General features: G+C 50.4%; 2 protein-coding genes across 4 annotated transcripts; both read left to right on the forward strand.

The window, feature by feature from the left end:
* Positions 1-683: 683 nt before the first annotated feature.
* On the forward strand, positions 684-3734 carry LOC117654122 (cytochrome P450 4C1-like). The gene is made up of 2 exons (XM_034400315.1): positions 684-1764; positions 2640-3734. The coding sequence occupies exons 1-2, from the start codon at positions 701-703 to the stop codon at positions 3100-3102; spliced, it is 1527 nt and encodes a 508-aa protein (XP_034256206.1). The 5' UTR covers positions 684-700; the 3' UTR covers positions 3103-3734.
* A 10696-nt stretch (positions 3735-14430) lies between these two features.
* LOC117654130 (troponin C-like) lies at positions 14431-22252 on the forward strand. 3 transcript variants are annotated; one of them, XM_034400331.1, is made up of 7 exons: positions 14431-14604; positions 19596-19620; positions 20338-20481; positions 20648-20767; positions 21177-21250; positions 21351-21408; positions 21991-22252. In XM_034400331.1, exons 1-7 carry the CDS (start codon positions 14602-14604, stop codon positions 22017-22019), a joined length of 453 nt encoding a protein of 150 aa, XP_034256222.1. In that variant the 5' UTR covers positions 14431-14601; the 3' UTR covers positions 22020-22252. The 3 variants fall into 3 exon arrangements, with proteins under 3 accessions (XP_034256222.1, XP_034256221.1, XP_034256220.1); XM_034400330.1 differs by having other exon boundaries at positions 14432-14604; positions 21177-21243; positions 21344-21408; XM_034400329.1 differs by having other exon boundaries at positions 14432-14604; positions 21177-21240; positions 21341-21408.
* The last annotated feature ends 3254 nt before the right edge of the window (positions 22253-25506 follow it).

Consider the following 25506-nt stretch of genomic DNA (forward strand, 5'->3'; position numbering starts at 1 on the left):
ATAAGTTTGAAAAGAGCAAAATTGGCGTTGTGTGTCGTCTCAACAGCTAAATGAAGCCGAAGAACGTTTCAAAATATGAGTATTGAAAGGTGTACGTACACCATACGTTGGTTGATTCACCCCACGCCAACGTCTCCAAGATTGGTTTGAAAAGAACATTTAGTGTGCAGACTATGCTCATGAAGAATTTTGTGCGTTTAACTTTGCACGCGTGGAATTTGCATAATATCATGCGTAAAATTTATACATTTATGCAAATTTAAGAACAATTTTAAGCAGGTGCGTGTTTTGTAGGCTCCGGAGGCCATACATTTTGACCTAGTTCGAAAAAAGATTGTCTTGAAGTTCTTTTTACCAAAAGCCATTTGACCACCACAATTTGAGCCAAAACAAAAAGTAGTCATTTTTGAGGGGTTTTCCTTTGATATGGAAACACTCCGATTTAAAATCATCCAACACCACTAACAAAATTGTTCGGAATTGTTCGGCGAGCGTAGTTTGGAGTAGCAGGACGCTGAGATGCCCGATATCTGCCGCGCGGCTACTGGACGGCGTGGGACAGCGCCGGGGTCCCCCCCTCCCTCCCTCCATGCCGCCCGGAGCCGCCCGGGGCCGCCCGGGCCCGGAGAGCCATCCTACAAATAGGAAAACGAGGCATCCTCTCGGATTAGTTTTCCGCGAGTGGACGAGGGTCGCAGACATGACTGTGGTGACTGAAGTGATGGTGCTGGCGGCGCTGGCCGGCGTCGCCGTGCTGCTGGTTCGATTCCTCAGCAGCTACCAACACTTCAGGAAGCTGGAGCTGGCTATCCCTGGGCGGCCGACGCTGCCGCTCCTGGGAAACGCTCTGGACTTCGCCACCGCCACCCCGGACACGGTGCTGCAGACCGTGCTGTGGGCAGTGGACGGCCGCAGGCAATTGACCCGGGCCTCCATCTTCAACAACCTGCTTGTGGCGATCCAAGACCCCGTGGAAATCGAGGAGGTGGTGCGACGCAAAGAGTTCAACGACAAGTCCTATTTCATTTACAACCACATTCGCTCCATTATCGGCGAGAGGGGCCTCATCCAGCTCGGCGGCCCCGAGTGGAAGGCGCACCGTAGGTGGCTTCAGCCCGGCTTCAACCAGAACGTTCTGGACCGCTTCGTGAGCGTCTTCAGCGAAGAGGCCAGGGGCTTTGTGGACCGCGTCGAGGACACTGAGAAGGCGGTGTGCGTGCAGGAGAACCTCAGGAGGACGGTTATGAGAGACTTCATCCGTACGTCCATGACCGCGGAGGGCTCGCAGTTCGACGACGAACTCATGGACGTGGTGGAGTTTGTGGAGGCGGCCGTGCGCACCATCAACAGCCGATCCTTCAACCCCATCCTGTGGTCGGACCGCGTCTTCGCGCTCACGCCACTGGGCAGGAAGTTGGCGAGCTTAAAGGGCAGTCTGGACTCGTTGAGCAAGAGGATGATCACGGCAAAGCGGGAACAACTGGCCGACAACAAGGAATTCGAGTACGAGCGGGCGCGCAAGACTCTCATGGACATCATGTTGGGGACCGAGGATGGCGACAAGCGCCACCACGTGGAGGAAGCCGCCGTCATTGAAGAGTTCAAGACCTTCTTGGGCGCGAACGTGGAGACGACGGTGTCCGGGCTCAGCTGGATGCTCAAGGTGCTGTCGATGCAGCCCGAAGTGCAGGACCGACTGCACGCCGAACTCGTTTCCGTGTTCGGGGACAGCGACCGGGACGTCACCCCGGAGGACCTTCTCGAGTGAGTACAGTGGCAACACTGAGAATGAAAAAGTTAGAACCGGACTAAAATTTTGAGCAACATTCATTGCATTACCTTAATGCAAGCTTTAATGCGGATGATGTAGTTTTCCTCACTAAAGTGCGGCTACATCTAGATTTACAGCTAGCGGATACAGCCCTTTTCACCCAAATTCGGGTGATGAAATAAACTTCACTGACACTTGTGATGAAGTTTACCTTGCCCAAAATATACTAGTGATCAGAACTCGTTCATTCTCAGTGAATGCGAGTTCCGTATTCGACTTCGTAGGAATCAATCTTATTCTCGTTGACCCCATACGCGAGATACTATTATACCAGCTTTGTTCTTCCTCTTTGATTTCTTCGGAGGCGGTGGCCTGAATGCACACTCCATTTGTTTATTTTTTTACGTGTTTCCACACCATTTTGAAAATGCGTGCTCTCAGTCCAAATTTGAGAAAAGTTGTGCACGACTTTGTACAATTTGACGCCCATGTTTGCATTAGACAATTCATCTTTTCAAAATTTTGAGGCCACGCACACAAAACTGTACAAAATGCAGCTCAAAATTTTAAGCACCACCCAATCGAGGAGCGGTGAAACTTCTGAGACAACATAGGAGGATGCAAAATGCATTTGAATTTGATAAACTCTGGGTACGCAGGAACTTCTTAAATTGGTCGATTGTACTACACTCTTTTGCATCCATTTGGGGATGTATTTTACATTTTCTGTGCCAAAGGTGATGGCATTCGTGCGTGCATTTCACTTTAGAAAAATACTCGAAAAATTAGTTTTTTCTCGGATAGTGCGAAAAAGAACGGTATTGACGGAATGACGCAGCCACGGTAATCTTTTTGTTCTTCCTTTCAGGCTCAAGTACCTCGACCGCGTGATCAAGGAGGTGATGCGCATGTTCCCGCCCATCCCCATCACCGCGCGCCAGTGCTACGAGGAGACCAAGCTGTGCGGCCACACCATCCCCGCCGGCACCACCATCGCGCTCAACATCTTCAGCGCGCACCGCGACCCGATGCACTGGGACAAGCCCGAGGTGTTCGACCCGGACCGCTTCCTGCCCGAGCGCAGCAAGGGCCGCCACCCCTGCGCCTACATCCCCTTCAGCACGGGCGCGAGGAACTGCATCGGCGGCAAGTACGCCCTGATGAACATGGCGTCCTTCCTCGCCACCACGCTGAGGGCCTTCAGGCTGCTGCCCGTCGACGACCACAAGGACCTGGAGAGCCTCGCCAAGAACATGACGTTCGACCTCTCGTCGCACCTGGTGGGCGGGACGCGGGTCAGGTTCCAGCGCAGGGGAGCTTTGGGTGCTTGAACACGACGTTCGATCTCTCGCAACACCTGGAGGGCGGGACGCCGGTCAGGCTCCAGTGCCTTGGGTGCTTGAACATTTTGCGCAGAACCAAAGTTTAGAAGCGAGCATGTTGCGTTCAAACGTAGAAAAAGGTGTGGGGACTTTTTTTTTGTCCACTCCTTTTTAGCCAGATATTACTCCCGTTTTGGAAGTGAATGAAGGATTGTTAAGTTATGTGATAGTAGTATTTATATAAATTATTGGAAGTTATGTGGTATAAGTCAGTCTGAGTCTGGGTGACACAGCCACCCTGAGGGCTTCCAGAGAGGTTTGGAGAAGTACATATGTGGCCGCAAACTTGTCAAATATTTCAGCGCTGGTGTCGGCCATATTAATATGTGTGCTGTATTTGTACATTTTCTACGGTTTAGTGAGAACTCTGATGCAATCTCCTTTCCGTAGATTGAGAAAATTGACTTAGTTGTGAGATAATTCAACGGATAATAACTTTCCGTAGCAGGGTTAGCTCCCAAATTTTGTCGTTCTCCTTATTTGTGAAGCACATTTGTACTTTAAACTAGTCCTCTAAGACCTCAAATCAAAGAAGCCTGTATGTATTATACTAATTATAATTAAAAAATCGTTAACTATAACAAATTGAGTTCATCACAGACTCTTTACCATGCCATTTCCTCATACTAATCCAAATAGCGGGCACACTTAAAGTCTGCCTGGCGTGGCCGTGCGGCTGCAGGGCTGCGGATTTTCCACTGGAGCGTGTGTGACGTAGCCAAATAGCGAATGGACAAGCAAAAAGCACAAGTCAAGGAACGAGTGGACGCCAGAGACAGGTCAAAGTTTTCGTGAGGTCCGGTTTCTTCCTAGCTGCCCAGCGGCACGGCGTGCCACGCGCAGCAAGAGCTAACACGGCAGGCTAGGCGCCGCGGCGCGCCGGTCACGCAACTCGGAAATGACGCTAATTTGGCTTTTGTTTTGGCTGCTCTTATTCGTCTAGCTGGGCCATCTGTCTGCAGCAGCTCCAACAGTCTCTCTCCCCTTTTTTGGAAACCTGTCGTAAATTTACGACTTTCTTTCAACACAGTGTTCATCTTTTTGGGTACTATCCCATGCTTCTGTTCTGACTTTTCAATCACCCATCTCAAATGCCATCCTATGAAAAACTTCTATTTTTTGTCTTATTGAGTCCACATTGACATTTCTTTACACTAACGGTTTGGTCTGAACAAAACAAGCAAAAAATGGCACATGCTAGGATCCAATCTGAAAGAGTTCATTAAGAAACTTAGTCGGGTTTAGTGGTATCGGATAAAATGACCCAGAGAAAGAGCGGCGGTAAGAAAACCCACAAAGAGGTCGTCGGTGTCTTTGTGAGGGCTCGTGCTTGTGTGTGTGTGTGTGAGAGAGAGAGAGAGAGAGAGAGAGAGAGGAGAGGAGAGAGAGAGAGGGAGGAGAGGGGGGGGGGGAGGAGAGAGGAGGGGGGGGAGAGAGGGGGCAGCAGATGCTGCTCGCGTCTCTCAAGGTTATTAAGTGGTTCCTTTTGGACCTTTTATCTCCAGCCCACCTTCCTTGTCTACTGGCTGATTCCGGACTCGTCGCTCTGATTCCTTTCGCACCCCTACCGAACGGCTCGTGAGAGCGAGAGAGAGAGGGCGACGAAGCGCGGCGCGGGCTCTGCCGTGCCTGCTCCTAACACTCCATCCGACAACCCGAGCTCCGACGAGAAGACGCGCGAGGAGCTAACTACGCCTTATCCACCTGCTGTGGGACTGCTACTGCAAAAAAGGGGATACACAGAAAAAAGAGAAGGGAGGGGGGGGGGTGCGGAGGAGGAAGGAGGAAGCAGTGTGTGAAGCCTGTACGCTTTTTTTGTGCAGATGGACTTTTTGTATCAATTCGTACGCAATAACGCACACTTTCGTGCTAACTCTGCAAACTCAACAGTGTACTCAGTACACTCTAGTTAGAGTGTACTCAGTACACTCTAGTTAGAGTGTGCTCATGAGTACACTCTAACTAGCGTGTGCTCGGATGAGTACACTCTAACTAGCGTGTACTCAGATGAGTACACACCAAATCACGCCTGGCAATTTATGCAGCTGAAAGTGTGTACTCATCTGAGTACACGCTAGTTAGAGTGTACTTATCCGAGAACACGCTAGTTAGAGTGTACTCATGAGCACACTCTAACTAGAGTGTACTGAGTACACTGTTGAGTTTGCAGAGAAGCTATGCACAAATTCGTGCATGTTCAAAACGCATGCATAATTTTGTGCAAAACTCATGCACAATTTTGTGAAAAGCTCGTGCACAAAAAGTACATAGTAATTTAGTGTGAAAATGAGGTCCTTATCTGATTTCGGAATGTTTCGATATGACATCAACATGTCATCCTCAGACCTGATTATGACTTCACTTTGACCTGCTGGAATTCGGTACGCGTCCGCAGAGAGCCGTTATTTCCCGCGGCAGGTTGCACACACTAAATGTTGGGTACAATTTTGTACGAGACATCACAGTATTTTGGGCACACGAACTTTTCGTACAATTTTTGTACGAAAAACTGCAGATGTTTCCTTGTTTTGGTACGAAACCGCGTACAAATTTGTACAAAAATTTCATGTGCACAAAAAATTGTGATGTATCGTTCAAAATTTGTACAAAAACATTTAGGGAGCACTGCACCTTGTCTGTAGGACGAGGGGAACAACGAAGTGGACCAGGATGCTCACGAGAATCTGAAGGACTACGACGATGAACAAGGTAAGCTGAAGTAAACCTGTATGCTTGAAATGAAGCATTCACTAGAAATTCTTCCATGCTTTTAGATAGGGGTCTGAGCCCGTTACGCTCCATCTCGAGCATAAACGGGCCACGCTTGGAACTAGAGGGCAATACCGCGCTTTAGTTTTACCTGTGGAGGATCGCATCTTGTGACGGTGGCGAGAAACCCCAACAATTCCCCCTCGTCTCTCCCCCTTTCCCCTTTCTCTGTCCACTCGCGGCATCCCAGGATGACTCTGGCTGCCAAACCGGTCTCCCTCTAATTTTCCCCTTCCAAATAACAGGAAAATTAGTGATACAAATCGACGACTTAGGCCCACCGTAACCTTTTTTTTTGTTCCTCGCTTCTCGTCGCTTCCTTGCTTCCATTTTCTTCCTGTTATCACGCATGTAGTAATCATTCACAAACTGTTTTCTTTTTTCTTCTTTTTTTGGCCCATCGCATAATATTTCTGAAGTAAATACGGGTGGACGGGCATTGCGTAGTGTGCGTCCGTCCGTCCGTCCGTCCGTCCGAGGGACATCTTGTGGTCCGATCTTCGCCAAATCTTGGCCTCCTAGAGTGCGAATCTTAGAACCACCCCATGACGGCTTTTACGATCGACGAAATGAGGTCAACGGTCCCGATCATGCCAATCCCAACCTTTGGACCCAAGTGATACATGGGTGTCTCACAACCGTGGCGGGTCAACCGTGGTTTACGAGACACGGCAAATGGTGTGAGACTGTCCCACACTTGGAATTGCAGTGTAGCTAAGGTGTTAGTTAAGCTATGGTTCATCCCCCAAATTACGTAAACTTTCTGTCTTTATTGCGCTCACTGGCTGTCCATAAGGAGTAACGACTTCGCTACGGAAAAATGTTACGTAATATGTGGACTGTGAGCGCTTTTCGTTGAGGGGCTGATAGGCCCGCAGTGCAGGTCGCTGTTAGGAGTCACGCACGCTTCGCGTACTCGTTGTGACTGCACGCTCATTCCTGCAGCTCTTTTCTTGTCAACCTCTCCTTCCTTCCTCCTTGGACGACAAAGAGGCCGGCAGGGCGGCCGGCAGGGCAGCAGGCAGACAGACACAAATAAATCGCCGCCTAGATTGTGTTTCTGTTTGGCCGGTAGCGCTGGCAGGGGGCGGGCAGGGGGCCAGGAGTATCGTTAGGCCGATATCACGAGGTAAGACAAGCGTGGCCAGGGGGCGTGGGCCAAACACCTGCCACACACACATTCACACACACATACACAGAGCTACACACACACACACACACACACACACACACACACAGGCCTTGCAGCGTCAGTCCGCCATTCTTTCACATTAGAGTGACACACGTTAGACCCGCGGGCCTCCGCGTTTCCACCTGAGGCAGAGCCTCCCCGCCCATCTTCACACCTGCGATCTAGGACCAAGCGTCCGTCACAACGCTGCGACCTTGACCTTGATAGGGAGAAAAGTACTGTCTGCTCAAAGACGTTTTTAAAAAATGAAATCCGATTGAGAAACATGGCCATTGCTGATTTCGTCCCCCTTTATCCCTCACGGTTCCAGGGAAAGCCTATGATATTGGGGTTCAGAAGCGTGTGGTTTAAACTCTATAAAGGATTTTCATGACACTCATGGCACCTCGGCACCTCACCCCACACAAGCTACGAAACGTGAAGAAGCCGCCTCCTTAACGCCTGCGAACTGGAAGGTAGGCACGCCCGCCACGCACTAATCCGTGGCTGGCTGCCAGCCCGCCATCATTACCATTACCATTACGGGCTAGACCTCGAGGCGCTCCCTGCACCATTCTCCCACAACTCCGAGAAGAGGGCCCCACCCATACGACCCAGCCTACAATTCCGTCCAACTGTAGCGTGAGTATAATCCGGGCGGAGTCCTTCGTGACTCCCGACGGACCGGACGGATTTGCGGAAAGAATCCTGCAAGAACACTTCCGCTAAATGCGATCGCTCCACCTCGTGACTGCAGTCACTTACGTCATGACGTAAGATATTTTTCGAAATAAAGGATGGAGATGGTTCCCACAAGGAAGTAATTCCTTTTTAGACTTATTGTCAACGCAATAAAAAGCACACACGCTCATGTATCAGAATATGTCAATGTCCAAAAACAACAAAAGTGGCTCGGAGACGCCGCGAGGAACGGTTGGCGATGTTTGTAGATCCTGAGCCGTTTTTTGAGGATGCTTGGGGGATAAATAAAAGTCTGGATCTATTTTCCTTCCCTGGATCGTCCGTTCTTACCAGCTACGGAAATTCCGTATTTGTTTTCCACACCCGTTTACATGACAATATGAAGCAAGTACAGTTCCTTACTTTTTGCCGTGTTTCCGTACCCGATTCTTGTGTACATTCTCCGTACCAGAGTACAGAATTTTTCACAGTGTGTCCCCTTTCAGTTTCTACCGAATGAGGTCTGAGTTTTGAAAACTATTACCGCTACATGGGACACCAAGTGAGTCTCCAAAGGCTCCCCGAGTCCGCTACTGGACGTCGCTTCAGAGCAGCCCCATGCCGACGATGCACTTCACAGGGAATATCTCATAGCGACCGGGACGCTGCCATATATCACGGTAAAACCATGTCCTGGCAATTGACCCCTGGATATTTTCCCGGGAATGGACTCCAGAGAATCTCAGAAGATTTCCCCGGGACTCGACTCCAGAGAATCCCTAGAGTTTTTCCTTAGAACTGACTCCAGAGAATCACAGGAGATCTTCCTAAAAGTTGACTTCAGAGGATCCCAGGAGATTTTCCTGGAAATTGGACAATATTCCTGAGAATCTCAGGAGATTTTCCGGGAATTGGCCGATATTCCTGAGAATCCCAGGAAATAGTTGAACCGTGTAGCGGCCAACCCGTTTCGAAGCTTTGCCGCGCAACCCTCATTGAACGTCCGAATTGGGCCATAATTACAACTTTTCCTTGTCCAATTCTGACAACCTTTGTCTCGCTTGTTGTTCTGTCATGGCATGGAATGTCCTTGTGACGCCGCGGCCGTTTTCGGCCCGTGATGTGCGTCACGTCGTCGCTAGACGCGCACCGCGGGCTACGCGCGCACCGCCGCCGAATTCGCAGACTCGGCCCGGCACTGCCCTTGGCATCTTTGGCGTCAGAGGATCCGCACGCAACATGACGCGGTCCACTGGAATAGTGACCGGCGGATCCTGCCGCCGTGACGTCACACACAGACGCCGTGACGCAGTGGAGTGAGCAGAAAATCTTCAAGTGGGTGTGCGTTCGTGTGTGAAGCCATAAGGCCACTATTTATGCCTTTCGTCGGGCCTCTTTATGCCTACCTTCGAGGTGTCTTTCCAGCTCAGAGAATGAAGGAGTCTAGGGAGGAGGAGTTAGACTAGAACTTTAGGCAAGGTATGATTGTCACACAAATTTTGAGATTTTTTTACCGCCGTGACGAGGCACCCGTGACTCATACGAAGCGTCTCGTCTGTAGTGTGAGCCACTGACACTGTGACACTGACCCTGTGACACTATGACACTGTGACACTGAACCTGTGACACTATGACACTGTGACACTGACCCTGTGACACGATGACACTGTTTCACTGACCCTGTGACACTGTAACACTGACACTGTGACACTGGACCATGTGACATTGTGATTTTGTGACACTAGGACACTGTGACACTGACCCTGTGACACTATGACACTGTGACACTGACCCTGTGACACTATGACACTGACTATGGCCCTCTGACACTGACCGTCCCTATGACGCTGACCATGTGACACTGACTCTATGACTCGGTGACACTGAACCTGTGACACTGAACTGTGACACTGTGGCCGTGACACTGTGACCCTTTGACTGGGGAGAGAATGCGAAGGTCGGATAGCCGCAGTCACCGTGATGGGAACGACGCGAGCTTCATTAAGCCTGCTTTCTTTCAGAGCCCCCTCCCCCTGTCATCCTGTCGTCTGCTTCCAATCTTGCCCCGTGTGTGTGTGTGTGTGTGTGTGTGTGTGTGTGAGAGAGAGAGAATGTGTGTGTGAATGTGTTGAGGTTTGTGTTGTGAATGTTGGTGTGTGTGTGTGTGTGTGTGTGTGGTGTGTGTGTGTTTGTGTGTGTGTGTGTGTGTTGTGCTGGGCGGGGGCAGGGGTTTCGGTCTGTGTGAGTGTTGGTGTGTGTATGTGACTGTGTGTGTGTGTGTTTGTGTGAGTGTTTTCTGCTGAGAGTGTGTCAGTGTGTCGGTGACAGTGGCCAGAATGACCGCGGCTGGGGGGCCGCGGGGCGTATCGCGGAAAGTCGTTAATTTACGGCATATTATTTGAGCTGAGACACTGTCGTAGTTTTTATAGCCCACCCGCGTAGATCTGGGACACTGGGGGCTAAGAGGCTCGCCGAAGGAAAAGTTGCAGTAGTAACTTCTGTCAAATATTCGTCAATCTTCGTTATAGATAATGAAAGTACAGTACGTATTCAGTAAAGAGAGTTTTGCTCATTGCTTTGGTAACTTCATGATAACCTTGCCGTCATGGCCGAAAAACTGGTCACGGGCTAAAGTACTTGAAGATGTCCTAAGACTTACCTGCAATGCCCAATTTGACCCATCGGACCTACTTCCACCCCGCGGGCGGGTCCAAAGTAGGGTCTGTGAGGCAAAACCGTCACTGTTTCACTTATAGCGGCCGAACCATGCATCATATCCAAGACGGCCACAGTCAGGAAGATGCGGAATATTTAATTACGAAGATAATGGTATCTGATTGAAAACTGTGGGACATCCTGCGCTTGGCCTGACGCAAGTGAAAAGCGACGAAATTTCAACGAAAATCCCACTTTGACCAGGCCGTATCTCAGTAATTATAGGTTCCCGACAAAAATGTTCAAAGTAAAACCTTCTTGCCTCGTCAAATTATACAGAAGGGTGTGATTTGGGACCACTGTGGGCTGATCTGGGTCTAAGAAAATGAATATTTTCGCTTAAAATCCGTCGCATTTTACTATAAATCGCGTTTGGCCAAGCGTAGGACACTGTGGCAAAAAGGTACGGAAAATTCTGTTAATTTTTTTGCCAGGATTCTCCGTAGCCCTCTTATCAATATTCTCCGTAGGCTCTTACAGTATTCTCCGTGGGCCGTCTATGCTCTGTAAGTCCGCACAGTCTTTCCGTAGGACCTGGAAGACTGTATAGTCTACGGACATCACGAAGGTCTTACGAGAACTGTGCGGTCCTACGGAAATACGTAAGAGCCTACGGAGAATATTGATCAGGGGGTACGGAGAATCACAAGTGTTACAGAATTTTCTGTAGCTTTTTGCCACAGTGGATGTTGTCGTACAGTTTTCAATCATATACCATTCTCTTCGTAATTAAATTCCGCATCTTCCTTACTCTGTCCGTCTTGGATATGATGCCTGGTTTGGCCGCTATAAGTGAAAAAGTTTCAACTTTGCCTCACAGACCCCACTTCGGATCCCCCCGGGGGGTGGAAGGAGGTCCGATTGGTCAAATTTGGCATTGCAGCTAGTCTTAGGACATCTTCAAGTGACTCGTGACCAGTTTTTCGATCCCAGATTTTCACTCCACCCTAATGGCCATTGAGGGCTGAGTTAGAAAACAATAAGAATTTCAGTTGAGTGATTTCCCTTCACGACCTTGTCCTACGACGTTCGGCATGTTTGCCAACACGGCTGGCGGGGCGTGGCGACGCGTGGCGATGCGTGGCGGTGGGGTGGGCCTCCACGCCCTCCACGCCCGCACGCCTAATTGGGGTGCTGACGCTTCGCTGACGCGTTGGCAAGCAGGCCGAGGCAGGCCCTGCGCTGCAGGCCGATTTCAAACAGTTATATTTCTTCTGTCTCCCTCGCACTTATGGAACACCCCTCATGTCAGCACTGTAAAAAATAAATCTTTGGAATTAACGAAGGCATCAGCTCTAAACAAATGTTGCCGTAAGAACTTTTGTAAAACGATGACTCTTGGTCATTAACGAAGATTCATCGAAAAAAATAAACATTCTTCGAAAATTTGTGCGTTAACAAAGGAACTTTTGGCAAAATAAAATCTTTGTAAATTTTCAATGTATTTCTTACAGAGAGAGGGAGAGAGAGAGAGAGAGAGAGAGAGAGAGAGAGAGAGAGAGAGAGAGAGAGAGAGAGAGAGAGAGAGAGAGACTCCGCTGACGGGCGGGGCCCGTTGACGACGGGAGTGATTACTTGGCGCGCACCACAGAAACACGGAGAATGAAGAACGGGAGGCGGTGTCACGCCAGTACACCTTGAATGTGCTAGTTCAAACTTTGTACGAGTTCTCACTTTTTAAAACATGCACACAAGGAATCCGTAAAAGATCGTCCACGAATTAGCATATTATTGTGCGATATGTCGTTAGAAAAATTGTTTGAAAAATTTCGTATGTTTAAGAAAACTAACACATGTCACACCTTATTGCGGTGAGCCATTATGCGACTTTCTTGGCGACACTTTCAGGTCAAACTGGACAAGACTTTTCGTCCCACCTCTGGAGTGACGAGAAGTCTGACCTTTGGATTTGTTGTGGGGAGCCAGATGGAGGATCAAACTGTCAAGATAAATGCTCCCTGACGCATCCCCCAAAATAAATGTAGTGTTCGTATGCGACCGCTGGAGTACCTCACCACATTTATCGCTTGGTTCATAATTCTTAATATTCAAGATGTTTTTTTTTTCAACGCTATGACGCGTGGTGTTTATAAAAATCACGGTTTCGCCCAGCACACCTCGGAAGCCGATTGAGAAAAATACTTAGGTGGATCCCGCTAATTGCATGCCAGCTTTGACTGTGAGGCATAGGATTCACCGTTCTTTTTTGACAGTCGCCTACGCATTTTGACGTGTGGCGATCCAAGGACATGTCTGCCACTGAAAATCAGAGCTCGAGACGGTGAAACACTTTGTGTGGCCACAGAAAGGGTGATGCCGTGAAAAATGTTTGTCTGACTGAAAAAAGGTGATACTAAAATGGACAATCGTAAGGGTCATACTTTCTTGTACCACCGAGAAAGGGTGAGAGCGGAATGCTAGGGCCAGTCTGACTTGCGTATTGTGTTTAACCTTCTTCCAGTGACCCTATTTTATCGACGAACATTGGCCAGGTGTCCCACCTATTGAATTGCAGTTATGACCCTGCAAAATAGCAGACGGATCGGACGAGCCATTCAAGAAGAATGGTGCTCACACACAAACACAAACACACACACACACACACACACACACACACCTCTACACAGACACACACACACGCGCGCGCGCGCGCGCGCACACACACACCTCTACACAGACACACACACACACACGCACCCAAGTAGACAGACGTACTCAAAGTTTATTGACCCCGCTCGAGTAACTGTATTCGCCATCGCTCTCGCTCAAACTAGGCCTCGATTCACATTCATGAACGTGACATGATTCACGTTCAAACGAATGGAATAAGAGTGTACAAGCCTGAGAGTCTGGACGCGTCTGGAAGAGGGAGCGGAGATGGCATGGCGCCCGGGGGAAACCGCGCTCAGAAGAAACCTTAGTTTAATTGACGAGTTTCTGGCGTTGTGGAAAAGAATAAAAATGAAGAGCCGGCGGCACGGCGCTGACAGAGGATAACGCGAGCGACGCACAAGTCCGTCCTCTGCGAGCCGAGCGGGTCGCGGAGCAGTAGGCCGATTCTGAGAGTCGTTTTCGCAGCACTGTCTCTCTCGCATCCATACGGGCCGCCCTGAGCGTGCGAGAGGGACAGGCCCGACTCGCGGGATCGGTCTGCTGGCCTGCGTCGAACAGAAACTGGTTGTGAGCACTTCGCCGGACGGACGCACACGACGCGTCCGTCGTACAGTAGGCACTACGGGTTCGATGTTCGGCGTGCCCAACGAACGCATGTCATCGTCGGAGGAGACACACACACACACACACACACACACGTTTTGTGAGGTAATATGGTAATAATGTGCTTCCCAATCGTCGAGATGGTTCTGAATGGTCGTGATAACTTCCACGCCTCACCGGTCGGGTCGGCCGCCCTAAAAATCGGAGGCCGGACCAGCCCGCAGCCCGGGCCGGCGGTGGCAGCGAGGCGGCGGCGTGAGTAACCAGCCAGTCCGTGGCTCGGCGCGCGGCGAGCCTTCTAGCCCGTTTGCGTCCGTGTAAATCCACCACACCCCGTCGTCGCCCCCCTGAAGGCTGAACCTTGCTCTCGTCTCTCATAGGGGTGTTCGGCGGGGTGAGGGAGGGGAGAGGGGGAGGGGTGAGAAAGGGGGAGGAGACACTTGTTCGGAATCAAACTTACCGCCCCTCCTTCGCGAGCCAGTCACTCTCACTAGCCCCTTTCTCCTCCCTCCGAACGCCCTTCCCCCCCCCCCTTTCTGTAGAACACATGGGTGCCGCCAAGCTTCACCATGATGCCTTCCAATGCGTTTCGGAGCTGGGGCCGGGCGGGGGGGGGGGGGGGGGGCCGGCCCACCCTCTGCTCGGCGGGGCGCGGGGTGGGCCGTGGCGGGCCGTGGTCCGCGGGGCGCAGGGATTGTAGCCGCTTGTCTAGCTCCCTCCGCTAGCTCGGCCGGCTCACTCCCCCTCGGGCCGCCGCCGCCGAGTCACCGACCGTGTTCGACGCGTGTCGCGTGTCGTGTCGCTGCCGTGTCGCTGCCGTGTCGCTCGCGTGTCCGCCGTGTCGCTGGACCGTCGCGAACCTCGAACATCGGGGATCCCCAACTCGAATAAGCACCATGGTAAGAGAATAATTGCACTCTGGTAAAGCAAAGGAATGTGTACTATACCCTCACAGGGTGTCAGGAATTCACGCCCCTGAACGGCTCAGATCGTCTGATGCCGGGGGAAGTGTGAATTGGAAAAGGACCTCCAGGCAAAATTTTAATACCCTTTCAAAGGCATTACCCTATTGGGTATGGAACTCGTAGCACTGAAAAACCTTACAAACTATTTTGGGCCTTACAGAGAAAGGTAGTTTGCCTAACAAAGTATTTTGAGCATATATAAGCTTACAAAGAAAATACTTCGTAATTTACAAACTATTTCCTGGTATAACAAAGTATATTAGTTTGTTTATGTATGCTCAAAATACTTCGTAAGGTTTTAAGGGTGGGATTTTCAAGATTGAAATCCAATACATTGATCTAGGATCGATCAACCCCCTTCTTCTGCTTTATCTATACCCACGCCTGCAGACCTTACGTCACATTCCACAAAATCCCGTACTTTTGTACGGAAAATGTACAGACGCGTCCGTACTTGCTCTATATGAACTCATGCAATCGGGTTCGGAAGAAAAGTACAGAAGCTCCATAGTTGGGCTGTAACGGACGGTCCAGGCAAATTATTGACCAGACATGTTCCGTACTTTTTCTGTACTTTTTTCTCGCAGTGTATCCACCTTCCCCCCCTCAAAACAAAAAAGGCATTTGGATAAGAGGAAAGAAGCGGAGAAGCTGATGTACGCTTTAGGAAGAGCGTTACTGACTGTGCGCCTCGCGAAAGGCTGCATATCACGCCTCAGTCTTAGTGCAGCAGAGCGCCTGGAGGGTAGGCTGTGCCGCCAAACACTGCAGCGCTGCAGTACGGCCTAGGCTGGCTCCAGCGGGCGTCAAGGCTCTTCGGCTCCCGGAGCGCCCAGCCAGCAGCCAGCCCAGCCGGGCTCACGTCGCCCACGTGTACACTTTAAATGCCTTAAATGACATAATGCCCCAAAAAACCGACAAGGTGCAAAAGAGTTTTCCAAACACTCTCAGCCTTTTACTGACTATTTCTCATTAGCAGACGTATTTCTGTAAGCAACCATAATACTTAGTATTAAGTTCTTAAATACGTAAAAATTTCTTTGTAATTTACTAAGAAAACGGTAATATCAGTACAGTAATTAGCAATTGCTAAGCAATACTGACAAAAAATACTAAGTATTATGGTTGCTTACAGAAATGCGTAAGCTGATGAGAAAAAGTCAGTAAAAGGCTGAGAGTGAAGTGCAATAAGTCAGCTGCGTCACTGCTAGGCGAAAACAGTGTCCGGGTTTCCCAGGCCCACCCTGGAAAAATGACCCAATAAGACTTTTGGAGTGTGGTGGTGCGGCCGGCTGCGTTTTTGGCTGCGTTCCGAAGTCACGGACTTGCCCGCGGGGCCGCGGCACTGTACGGCCGTGCTGCGTAGCGCCATGTTTGGCCCGCTGCACCTTAGCACCTGAGAATACCTGTGCGCCTCGGTGTCCGTCCTGGCGGTGCTGGCGGTGCTGGCGGACGCCATGCGGCACGCCTCAACGTGCCAACCCATCCGACACCCGTCGTTTCACTCGTTATTGGTAGCCGTCTCCTAGAGCCGCGGGGGGGAGGGGGGAGGGCAACGAGATGGACAGGGAGTGCCGCCGCCGTGGCGCGCCACCCCTCCAAGTAGAGCATGTGAATCTGGCGGGGAGCCACGCGCCCCGAGACAAACTTGCGTGCGAGAGAATAGATTAGTAGGGAAGTTTCTCTCTCGGCCAGAGGAGTCAAGGAGTCGTCATCGCCTGGCGGCCGGAAAAAAAATACAGGAAAAGGGGCGATGCGATCATTGGCAACTTTGGCCCGTCCCGTAAAACATTCGCGAATTTTGTTCGTATTTTACACCAATGTGATTCGATATCTCAGGCAAGGTCTGGATGGTCGACATCAGTCCTCATCAAAACGTTCGAAACTATGTCAAAGTCGAAATAAAATTTCGGTAGTAGGCCTATTTGCCTCTTTTGGGATTCAAACCTGAGTCTGGGCTCAAAACGGATGTCATTTTCATTATTAGCACCCTCGAAAACGTACAAAACGATACCAAACTCGATATTAAGATTTCGGTCGTCCGTATTCCTTGCCGGGATTCGAACCTACGTTCATACTTTTCCGATTAGCCCGAAGTTAGCACCGCTGACCGCGAATCGTTGCCCCGATTCCATAAATATACCCCTATTAGCTAAGCACTGTTGGCTCAGGGGATCCTCCTCGAGCCCATGTAGGCCCTGTTGTACCTGCAGCGACGGCCCCCGGGTCTCGGATCGGATTTACTGCCGCCGGGTGGTTCTTGGGGTGACCCAAAGAGGCTGCATGCCAAAGTCGGTGAAGATGGGAACACGAGGAACAAGTCCTCGCCCGGACGGATGGACGGACAGACGGACGGACGGACGCACAGCACGCGTCACACTCTATGTGCCCGTACTCCTTTTTTTGGGACGGACCAAAAAAACGGTCAAAGTGTTTGTTCGACACGAATGGCTTCGGCGGCCGGGCGGCACGCGTGGGTGAGGCAATTGCTGACCTTGTGAGGGGTTACCCACTTGTTGTTTTGGCGTTCACATTCCGGATGTCCGCGGACCCCGAACTCCACAGTCCTCTCCAGAAATACAGGTCAAACTGGAGCGTGACTACTCAAGCATACACTCTCAGCATGTTATTGACTTTTTGCTCATTTTGCCCGTGCTTACACAAGTAATTGTGCTACCATAATACGTGCTTTTCCTTTTCTAAATAACTATTTACGAAAGATTAAATAATGTGCTGACAATTTGGCTTTGTACATAATTTTACAAAGGAAATGAGTCATACTTACTTAGAAAATACTAAGTATTTGTTGCTTATACAAATACGAAATTAATTAGAAAAATATCAGTAACGTGCTGAGAGTGTAGAGTTACGCTTGAACACGTTACGCTTGAAATGAAGAATACACTGGGAATTTCTCCATGCATTTAGATAGGGGGAATCCTCGTGGATAAGCTTGATCAAGCTCATCTACGTATCCATACGCTCGCAAAGTGTAAACTGATTGAGCTTGAAAACAGAGAAGGTGATAAGCTTTATTTTTACCTGTGGAAGTTCAGACATTTGACGGATTGATGTCAACCACTCCTATTGATCAATCGAGAGACTTTTGATCCACATTTGCGTGAGTAACGCCATTAACACTTTACTTTTCCTTTTTGTGAGAGGCCTTGAGTTCGGAGAAAAGGGGGAAGTTTTCCTATTTTTCTTTAATCTTATTTCTGTGATCATAACTGACCCTACCCACTTTCAACCCCAACTGACCCTACACACTATTCCCCCAGTAGGTGCACGTGGACGAGACCCTTGTCGCCTGGGGCGTGCCACGGGCGTTCCACGGGCGTGCCAGAGGCGTGCCAGGGGCGTGCCAGGCACCCCCGCCACGCCTTTCCGCGCGGCTACACTGTTACACCGCGATCCACACCACAGAGGGCGCCACCCTTGCATAACGCCGCCAAGGAATAACTGTCGTCGGCTGCGGCGGGGCGTGGCATGGTGGGGGCGTGGCGGGGCGTGGCGGGGCGTGGCGGGCGGGGCGTGGCGGGGCGTGGCGGGGCGTGGCGGGGCGTGGCGGGGCTGCCAACAATAACACGCAGCGGGCCGTATTTCATCGAGTACCGCGACGCGCCGCCTCGTGCCGCCTGCCGTGGCTGCCGTGGCTGCGGCCGCAGGACAGACACTGCGAGTCGTACCACAAGGACCGGGCAGGGCAGGGCCGGGCAAACCGCGGGCCGGGCGCCACATACTTAAAATTAGCTTCTGATTCAAGATGCAAGCAGCTGGCCGAAGCGCCCTGGCATCCTCTCACCACAGCGCCTCCAAGCGACCGATGAATGGGCGTTCACAATGCGACTTTCCCCTCCCCCCCCCCTTTTCCAACACGGTTCTTTTCCCGCCGCCCCTTTTGAATGGGCTGCGGGAGGAGCAAATTGCAACACGTTGTGGCTCAGCGTGCTGCCAATTGTGTGTGTTCCCCTCTCTCTCTCTCTCTCTCTCTCTCTCTCTCTCTCTCTCTCTCTCTCTCTCTCTCTCTCTCTCTCTCTCTCTGAGCGTGTGTGAGCGCACCCCTGCCGGTGCTTTGGTGCTTCGGCATCCCTGAGGAGAGACAGTCGGCGAAGCTGCGCCGCGTTTCCGTGAACGTATGCACGTTTAATTTTAGCGGCAGGATGCCTGAAAAGAGTGTACACGCGCCGTGCCGTGCCGTGACGTGCCGTGCTGCGCCGTGTCGTGCCGCGCCATGCCGTGCCGTGCCGTGCCATGCCGCGCCGCGCCGTGCCGCCTCGAAGTGCCCGGTGGTGCCCGGCCCCCGGGCCGGCCGGCTGTCCGCTTCCTCCCCGACAGGACCGTCAGCCCTTTGACGCACTCGACTCGCCCGCTCCCCCGCCAGGCTGCAGACTGATTCCGAGAGTGGCTTTCGTCGCTCTGTCTCTCTCGCACTCGTGGGGCATTCCCCTGTTGGTGCGAGAGAGCCAGAGCGACGAAAACTGCTCTTGGAGCCAGTCTGCCGCCTGCCTGGCCGCGTGCAGTCCCGCGTGGCTTCCGAGGAACGCAGCGAATGTCGCGCCCCGAGTGCAGTGTCCCAGTATCCCAGTGTCCCAGTGCCCCGGTTTCCCTTTTCTTCTCACCCGCCCTTCCTTGGTCATTGGGAAAACTACTCGGAGAGAAAAGAGCACAAAAAGTATGGAGCAAGCCATCGGTGAATGTCCATTCAAGCATGAAGCTATACGCTTGAAGACTCTACCTGCGCTTGACATGCAGCTTACGCCTCATGTCGAGCACCGAGAAGAAATTCTCCCGTTCACTTAGTGGGATAGGGGCCAAACTAAGAACTACGCTTGCGTCAAATCACGCTTCCGTTCTACCAAGGGGCCTTTCTTATAAAAACAGATTTTGAACCACTAACATTTTGCCTCTTTGTTTCGTTTCAGGATGACGACGAACAGAAAATGGCAAGTAAGTTACACGTCACACCGTCTCTGATTCACTGTTTAAAAGAATCTTGGAAACTCACTGGTAAAACTAAAGAGTAACTCTATGCTTGAGTCAAGCATAAAGTTACGCTTAAAGACATTACGCTTGAAATGAAGCATAGACTAGAAATTCCCCCATGCATTTATGGGGAAACTTGGCGGATGAGCCTGTCACGCTTGATTTCAAGCGATTACACACTAAATGTCATGGGACTTTTTTTGTCCCACGATTTATGCAATTCTAAGCACATCCGACGCTGATACAATTTTGTTCCCGTCTGGCGACACATTTTGTCCGACGCCTGCTGCAAATTGTACTATTACTAGACAATTTGTCCCGCCTGGCGGACACAAAATTGCATCACCACCGGATGTGCTTAAAATTGCATAATTCATGGGACAAAAAAGTCCCATGACATTTAGTGTGTACGCTTGAAAACAGAGGGTAATACTACGCTTTAGTTTTACCAGTGTTCCCGGAGAACTTGCGGGGAAAACAACTGCCTCCTATCCTCGGAAAATTTTGAATGAAATTCCAGCAGGTGTAATTTCAAAAAATCTTTTTGAAACACGAAGCTTTACGGAAATTTCCAAAGAAGCTTCCGAACGCACTTTCGGGCTCTTTCAATTTAATTTTAGCTGTGTTTTGCGGCAGTCCTCTAGCAGTGCCCCTTCTGACGCTCTGCCTTTGCTTGCCCAGTGCTGCGCAAAGCCTTCCAGATGTTCGACACCACCAAGTGCGGCTCCATCGAGACCATCAAGATCTCCACCATCCTCAACACCCTGGGGCTGCTGTTCGACGACGGCGAGCTGCAGAACATCATCGCGGAGGTGGACTCGGACAGTGAGTGCTCGTGAGAGTGCAATCTTGAGAGTGTAGACCGCCTGAAAGTTGGGCAAAAATCCATACTCCGCCCGTCAGTGGGCAAAAAGTATTAGTGGCCCCAACGAACGCCTCTGGACCCACCACTGTGTTCCCCCTCCCCCTTAAATCCACATTTGGTCCGCAGGCGCCGGCAAAGTAAACTTCGATGGGTTCTGCGAGATTGCCGCCAACTTCCTGGAGGAGGAGGACAGCGAGGCGATGCAGGAGGAGCTCAAGGAGGCCTTCAGGCTGTACGACAGAGAAGGTGAGGCCCGGCATTCTTGGCAGCGTCGTTCGAGATTAGTCAACCTTTTGACGACGAAGACAAAGTAATGGGAGCCTCTGTTGGCATGCGGCGGCCGCCCGGCGCCAGCGCCTTACCTACCCTGCACGTTCAGCTCCAATTCGTCACCCGCGCCCCTTCCTCTCCCACTGTCTCCGAGCCAAGTCTACCTACGCACTTGTTTATATACTCTCACTGCGCATAAATCTTGACAGATTCGTACACATGTAAGCTATGTAAACTTTAATACACATAAATTAGGGTCCGCGTGATGCTTTAAAAATTGTACCCGAGGCATGTACATAACTTACACTTGCTCACGTCCATACTTATGTACCAAAAGTCCATGAGCATTTTGTGTGTGTTGTCTGCATGCTTCACGATGTTGCAGGCAACGGATACATCACCACCAAGACGCTGAAGGAGATCCTCGCGGCGCTGGACGACAAGCTGGGCAATGACGACCTCGACGGCTCATCCACGAATCGCAGGAAACGGATACGGTCACCACGAAGACGTGGTAGGCGCCCTAAGCGGGCTCCAAAATGCGGGGCCCAATGACGACCTCGACGGCATCATCCAAGAAATCGACACGGACGGATCGGGGACGGTCGACTTCGACGGTAAATAACGTGGTTCAGACGTCTAAGAACTGTCTACTTCGTGCTTCACTGCGTCATTGGCCCTGTGGCTCCATGCCGCGCCAATGCGCTCAGTACTTGCCTTAACTTGCACATGTAAGTGTGTACAGTACTCAGTAGACAAGTTTGTTGTGTCATCGCAGCCAGAAGTAGGCTCTGTGATGCATGCATCGATGGACAACGGATTCAACGTAAAATTCTCACTCAAATCGGCGTAATATGGAGTAGAGAATCGATTTCTGGCAGAGTAGAAACTGGGGGGGGGGGGGGGTTATGCACTCGCGTAATGGTCGGGTCACTCAGTCTACAATATTACGCGTCATAGCTCGCGCAATAGTGGCGTAATAGTCGGAATTCACGAATTTTTACCTATTTTTGAGGGTGTTTTCAGCTAAATCACGATTATTTTGAGGCGTAATAGAGCGAAATAGCTGGTAATAGCGTAATAGTTGGGTCACAGGTTTTAAGAGTGCATACCCCCTCGGTAGAAACACACAAAAAAAAAACAACTGTAAATATTTTTCTAATTTTTTTCTGTTTATTTTTTTCTTTTTCCGAGTTTAGAGTTCATGGAGATGATGACGGGAGAATAGTTGGACTAGGCCGCCGATCATTCCCGCAGCCGTTGCATGCCGCGTTGATCAAGACGCGGAGAAGACAAACTACGAAAAGAGGGAAGACAGACCAAAGACCGCCAGAGGTGGCTTGAAGAGACGTGAGCCGTGGGAGCCTCCCAACCAACTGACCAAATGAACTAATTGCAAATGCATTTTGTACGTAAGAGCACGACTGTTCGAAAATAAATTAAAGCTATTTTCGTAATTAAGTCTTGTTTTTAGTACTCCTTTCATTCCTTGGCTGTCATTCCAGTTCAGTTTGCACGTGTCTATGGACACGTGCACACAAACTACACGCAAGTACACCGGAAAAAGGGTCTTTAATTGGCTGCTCCGACCGGCTCGGAGAAAAAACAGTCCGGCCCGGGGGCATCGGCTTGTGTGTGGCTAACTATTTCCTGCCGGGACAGCAGTGTTTTTGTGATGCCAGTGGTTCACCTGGTGTGCGGACATGTCCGCCAAATCTCCAGGAGCCTGTCAAGTTGCGTTGGAGTCAGTCGCGGATCCAGGGGAGGGGGGACGTCCCCCCCTTTTTTTTCTCCTGAAGGCGGCGAAGGGAGGGCAATAGTATGATGCATCTTGCGAATCCTTCGTTCGTACCGGCGTCCGAGGACTTCCCGCGATCTTGACCAACATCTTGCGTATGCAGCACTCCGGGTGACCCTAAGAACGCACCGGTGGCAGCAAATCCATCCGACCCGGGGCGTTGCAGGTGATCATGTTACATGGGGTCGAGAGATCTCGGCAACATACGCTAGCAACATGTAGGGGTATCATCTGAACGTCGTGTGGCGACAGCCAGACTTAAAACCAATGTGCCAATTTCAACAAATCGAAGGTTGGACCGGTTCAAATTCAAGTGAGAATTTTGCCACACGCGAATCATTGAGATCACAAATCCACGCCAAATCCTATGTCAGGCAGAATGGGCAAAACAGACTGAAAACGCCACACTACGTCTCTGAACGTCAAATTCAGCTGTATTTGCCATTCTCGAATCCCATGCGTCAAGTTTTGCAAAATCACGCAAATTATTCAAAATCACGTGAATTACGCGAATCATTGCGTTTTCCGAATCATGTGTACACGAAAATCTCGAGTTTTTGCCCCCTCGGTTGCTGGGCGTACTCAGGCGTGCTTGCGGACGGCAGCGGGGCTTCCACGGATTTCACTCGCTCGATTCTGTGCCGCCCTTATTGAATTGCCACTGCGGGCTCAAATTAGTGCCATCACTGCCAATCCAAGTGTGAGACAGTCTCACACTTGTAGGTGTGGGACATTTTGTCTCACGCTTACAAGTGTGAGCCACGTTCGTCTCACGCTTGCAAGTGTGGGACAACGAAGTCTCACATTTGCAAGAGTGTGAGACACAGCTTGTTCCACACTTGCTGCCCATGCTAGCTCTGTGGTTCATGCCACGGGTCCTACGCCTACAGTGTAGGACAAACCGTGTCTCACACTTACAAGTGTGAGACATCGATTTCTCACACTTCCTAGCGTGAGACAAAATGTCCCACATCTACAAGTGTGAGACTGTCCGACACTTGGATTGGCGGTGATTCTTTTGCCAATAGTTGCACCACCACCGTCAACGGGGGTAACTTGGGACACCAGGGGTAACTTGGGACAGTCTGTCCTGTACAGCTTGTTGGTGCTGCCATTCAGCGACGGGGGTTCCTAGCGTCAAACCCGCGGCAGGGTTTTGTTTCAGAGGCCTCAGGGCACGCGCGGAAAGGTAGAAAAGGTGCATAACATCACAATTAGTATTTGAGAAACGGGAAACTAAATAATAGGGTTTTTAACAGTCAAACATTGACACTTTGACCCTAGTGCAAGGAGTGAAATTCAGATTTGGCCGATTAGTCTCTCTGGATTGTAAGATCATACGCAGACAATAACGTTCACAAAAGGGCGTTGATTATAGTTTTCCCATCTTCGGTCCAGACTTCAATTTATCAAAAATCGAAATTTTACGGGGTAACTTGGGACAGTCTTTTCCTCATGTTTCCAGCAGTCCTAGCCTTCTAGGAGTTGACTGACCCGGTCCCTGACATAACTTACACTTCGGATTTTACGCTGATGATGGAAAGAGATGCCTTGCTCTGCAGTTTTGTCTTCTGGTAATCCATATTTTGAAATTTCCAGATAATGCTTGGATAATACCAGTAGAAAAGAGAGTTCCACGTAGAGCCCTAGATATAGTCTCATATCGGTCCTACAATAGTTCCTAGGCCTGAATTCTTGGTCTACATGATGTGACTTAAATTTATTACATCCATTAACATCATTAGATGCATGGGAATGTAGCTAATTACCTACTGTCCCAAGTTACCCCCGGTCATGGGGTAACTTGGGACACTCTTTCGAGACCGCTGGGAAACGATATAATCGAGGCAAATGAACCAGACAAGCATGAAATCATGGGGAAAGGGTCAAACTTTAACATAGTTGGGATCCATTTGTCTGGGTTGAGAATCTTGCCTCTGGCGTTCAAAAAACGTGAAAAAGTGTCCCAAGTTACCCCCGTTGACGGCACTGACTTGTGTGAATCCCGGTCAATAACGGCACAGAATCGTCCAGAAGCGTAATCTGTGGAAGCCCCGTTCTGGCGTGCGTACGCTGGGCCCGCTGGGCCCGGTAGGCTGGCCGGCCCACCCGGCGCTGGACCGGCCGGACACGGCGGCTACGCGGCTAGGGTCGAGGCTGGGCCGGATGAGGCCCGCACGAGCCGCCAGTCTCCGACGCCAGAATTAAGGAAAAAACATCCAAATAAAAATAGATGCTTTTATTGGCTCGATGGGTGGACATTTTGGATCTTGTCGGCATACTACTCGATGTACACTCTCTTCAGCGTGTACTCTCGCGAGGAGAGTGCACTTTACACTACACTCCCGGACAAGTATATTGAGTACTACTGTTAATCAGTTTGCTGAATTTCCAGAAGTTTCAAACACTGTTGAGTTCCCAGCACACTGGTAAAACAAAGGCATAAAAATTACGCCCTTTAGGGCATAAATACTCTTTAACGCCCTTGCAAGGGCATAAATCGTTTATGCCCTTGGGACGGGCGTCAATGGTATAGGAATTTCAAGCAAAATTTTAATGCCCTTCTCCAAGGCTTTAACGATTTATGCCCTTTAAGGGCGTAAATCGTTTACGCCCTTAAAGGGCATAATTTTAATGCCTTTGTTTCACCAGTGCAGTGTTGAGTTTGCTGCGTATCCAAGACTTTTGCTGAGTTTCCAGAAACATCCACATTTTGGCGCGAACACGCCCACGAGAACGATCCGGCAGGCTTGACACGCTTGACTTGTCCGCGGGCAAAAACTTGTTTTTGGAATGAGAAGGTCCAGCTAACTATCCACAATCACGGACAAAAAAATGGCTCAGGGTCCATGCGTCCACTACACTGCTCGAGACAAGTTAATTACGCCCATCGATTTTGCCAACTACCCAGCCAGAA

This window comes from Thrips palmi, unplaced genomic scaffold (genome assembly GCF_012932325.1).
Source record: "Thrips palmi isolate BJ-2018 unplaced genomic scaffold, TpBJ-2018v1 HiC_scaffold_10, whole genome shotgun sequence".
NCBI classification, from domain to species: Eukaryota; Metazoa; Arthropoda; class Insecta; order Thysanoptera; family Thripidae; genus Thrips; species Thrips palmi.

Excerpts from the sequence above, each read along its gene's own strand:
- LOC117654122 (XM_034400315.1), top strand. The coding sequence starts at position 701 with ATGACTGTGGTGACTGAAGTGATGGTGCTGGCGGCGCTGGCCGGCGTC. Across the intron at positions 1,765-2,639 it reads ACCCCGGAGGACCTTCTCGA|GCTCAAGTACCTCGACCGCG; the intron begins GTGAGTACAGTG and ends TCTTCCTTTCAG.
- LOC117654130 (XM_034400331.1), top strand. Across the intron at positions 19,621-20,337 it reads CGACGAACAGAAAATGGCAA|TGCTGCGCAAAGCCTTCCAG; the intron begins GTAAGTTACACG and ends TTGCTTGCCCAG. Across the intron at positions 21,409-21,990 it reads GGGGACGGTCGACTTCGACG|AGTTCATGGAGATGATGACG; the intron begins GTAAATAACGTG and ends TTCCGAGTTTAG.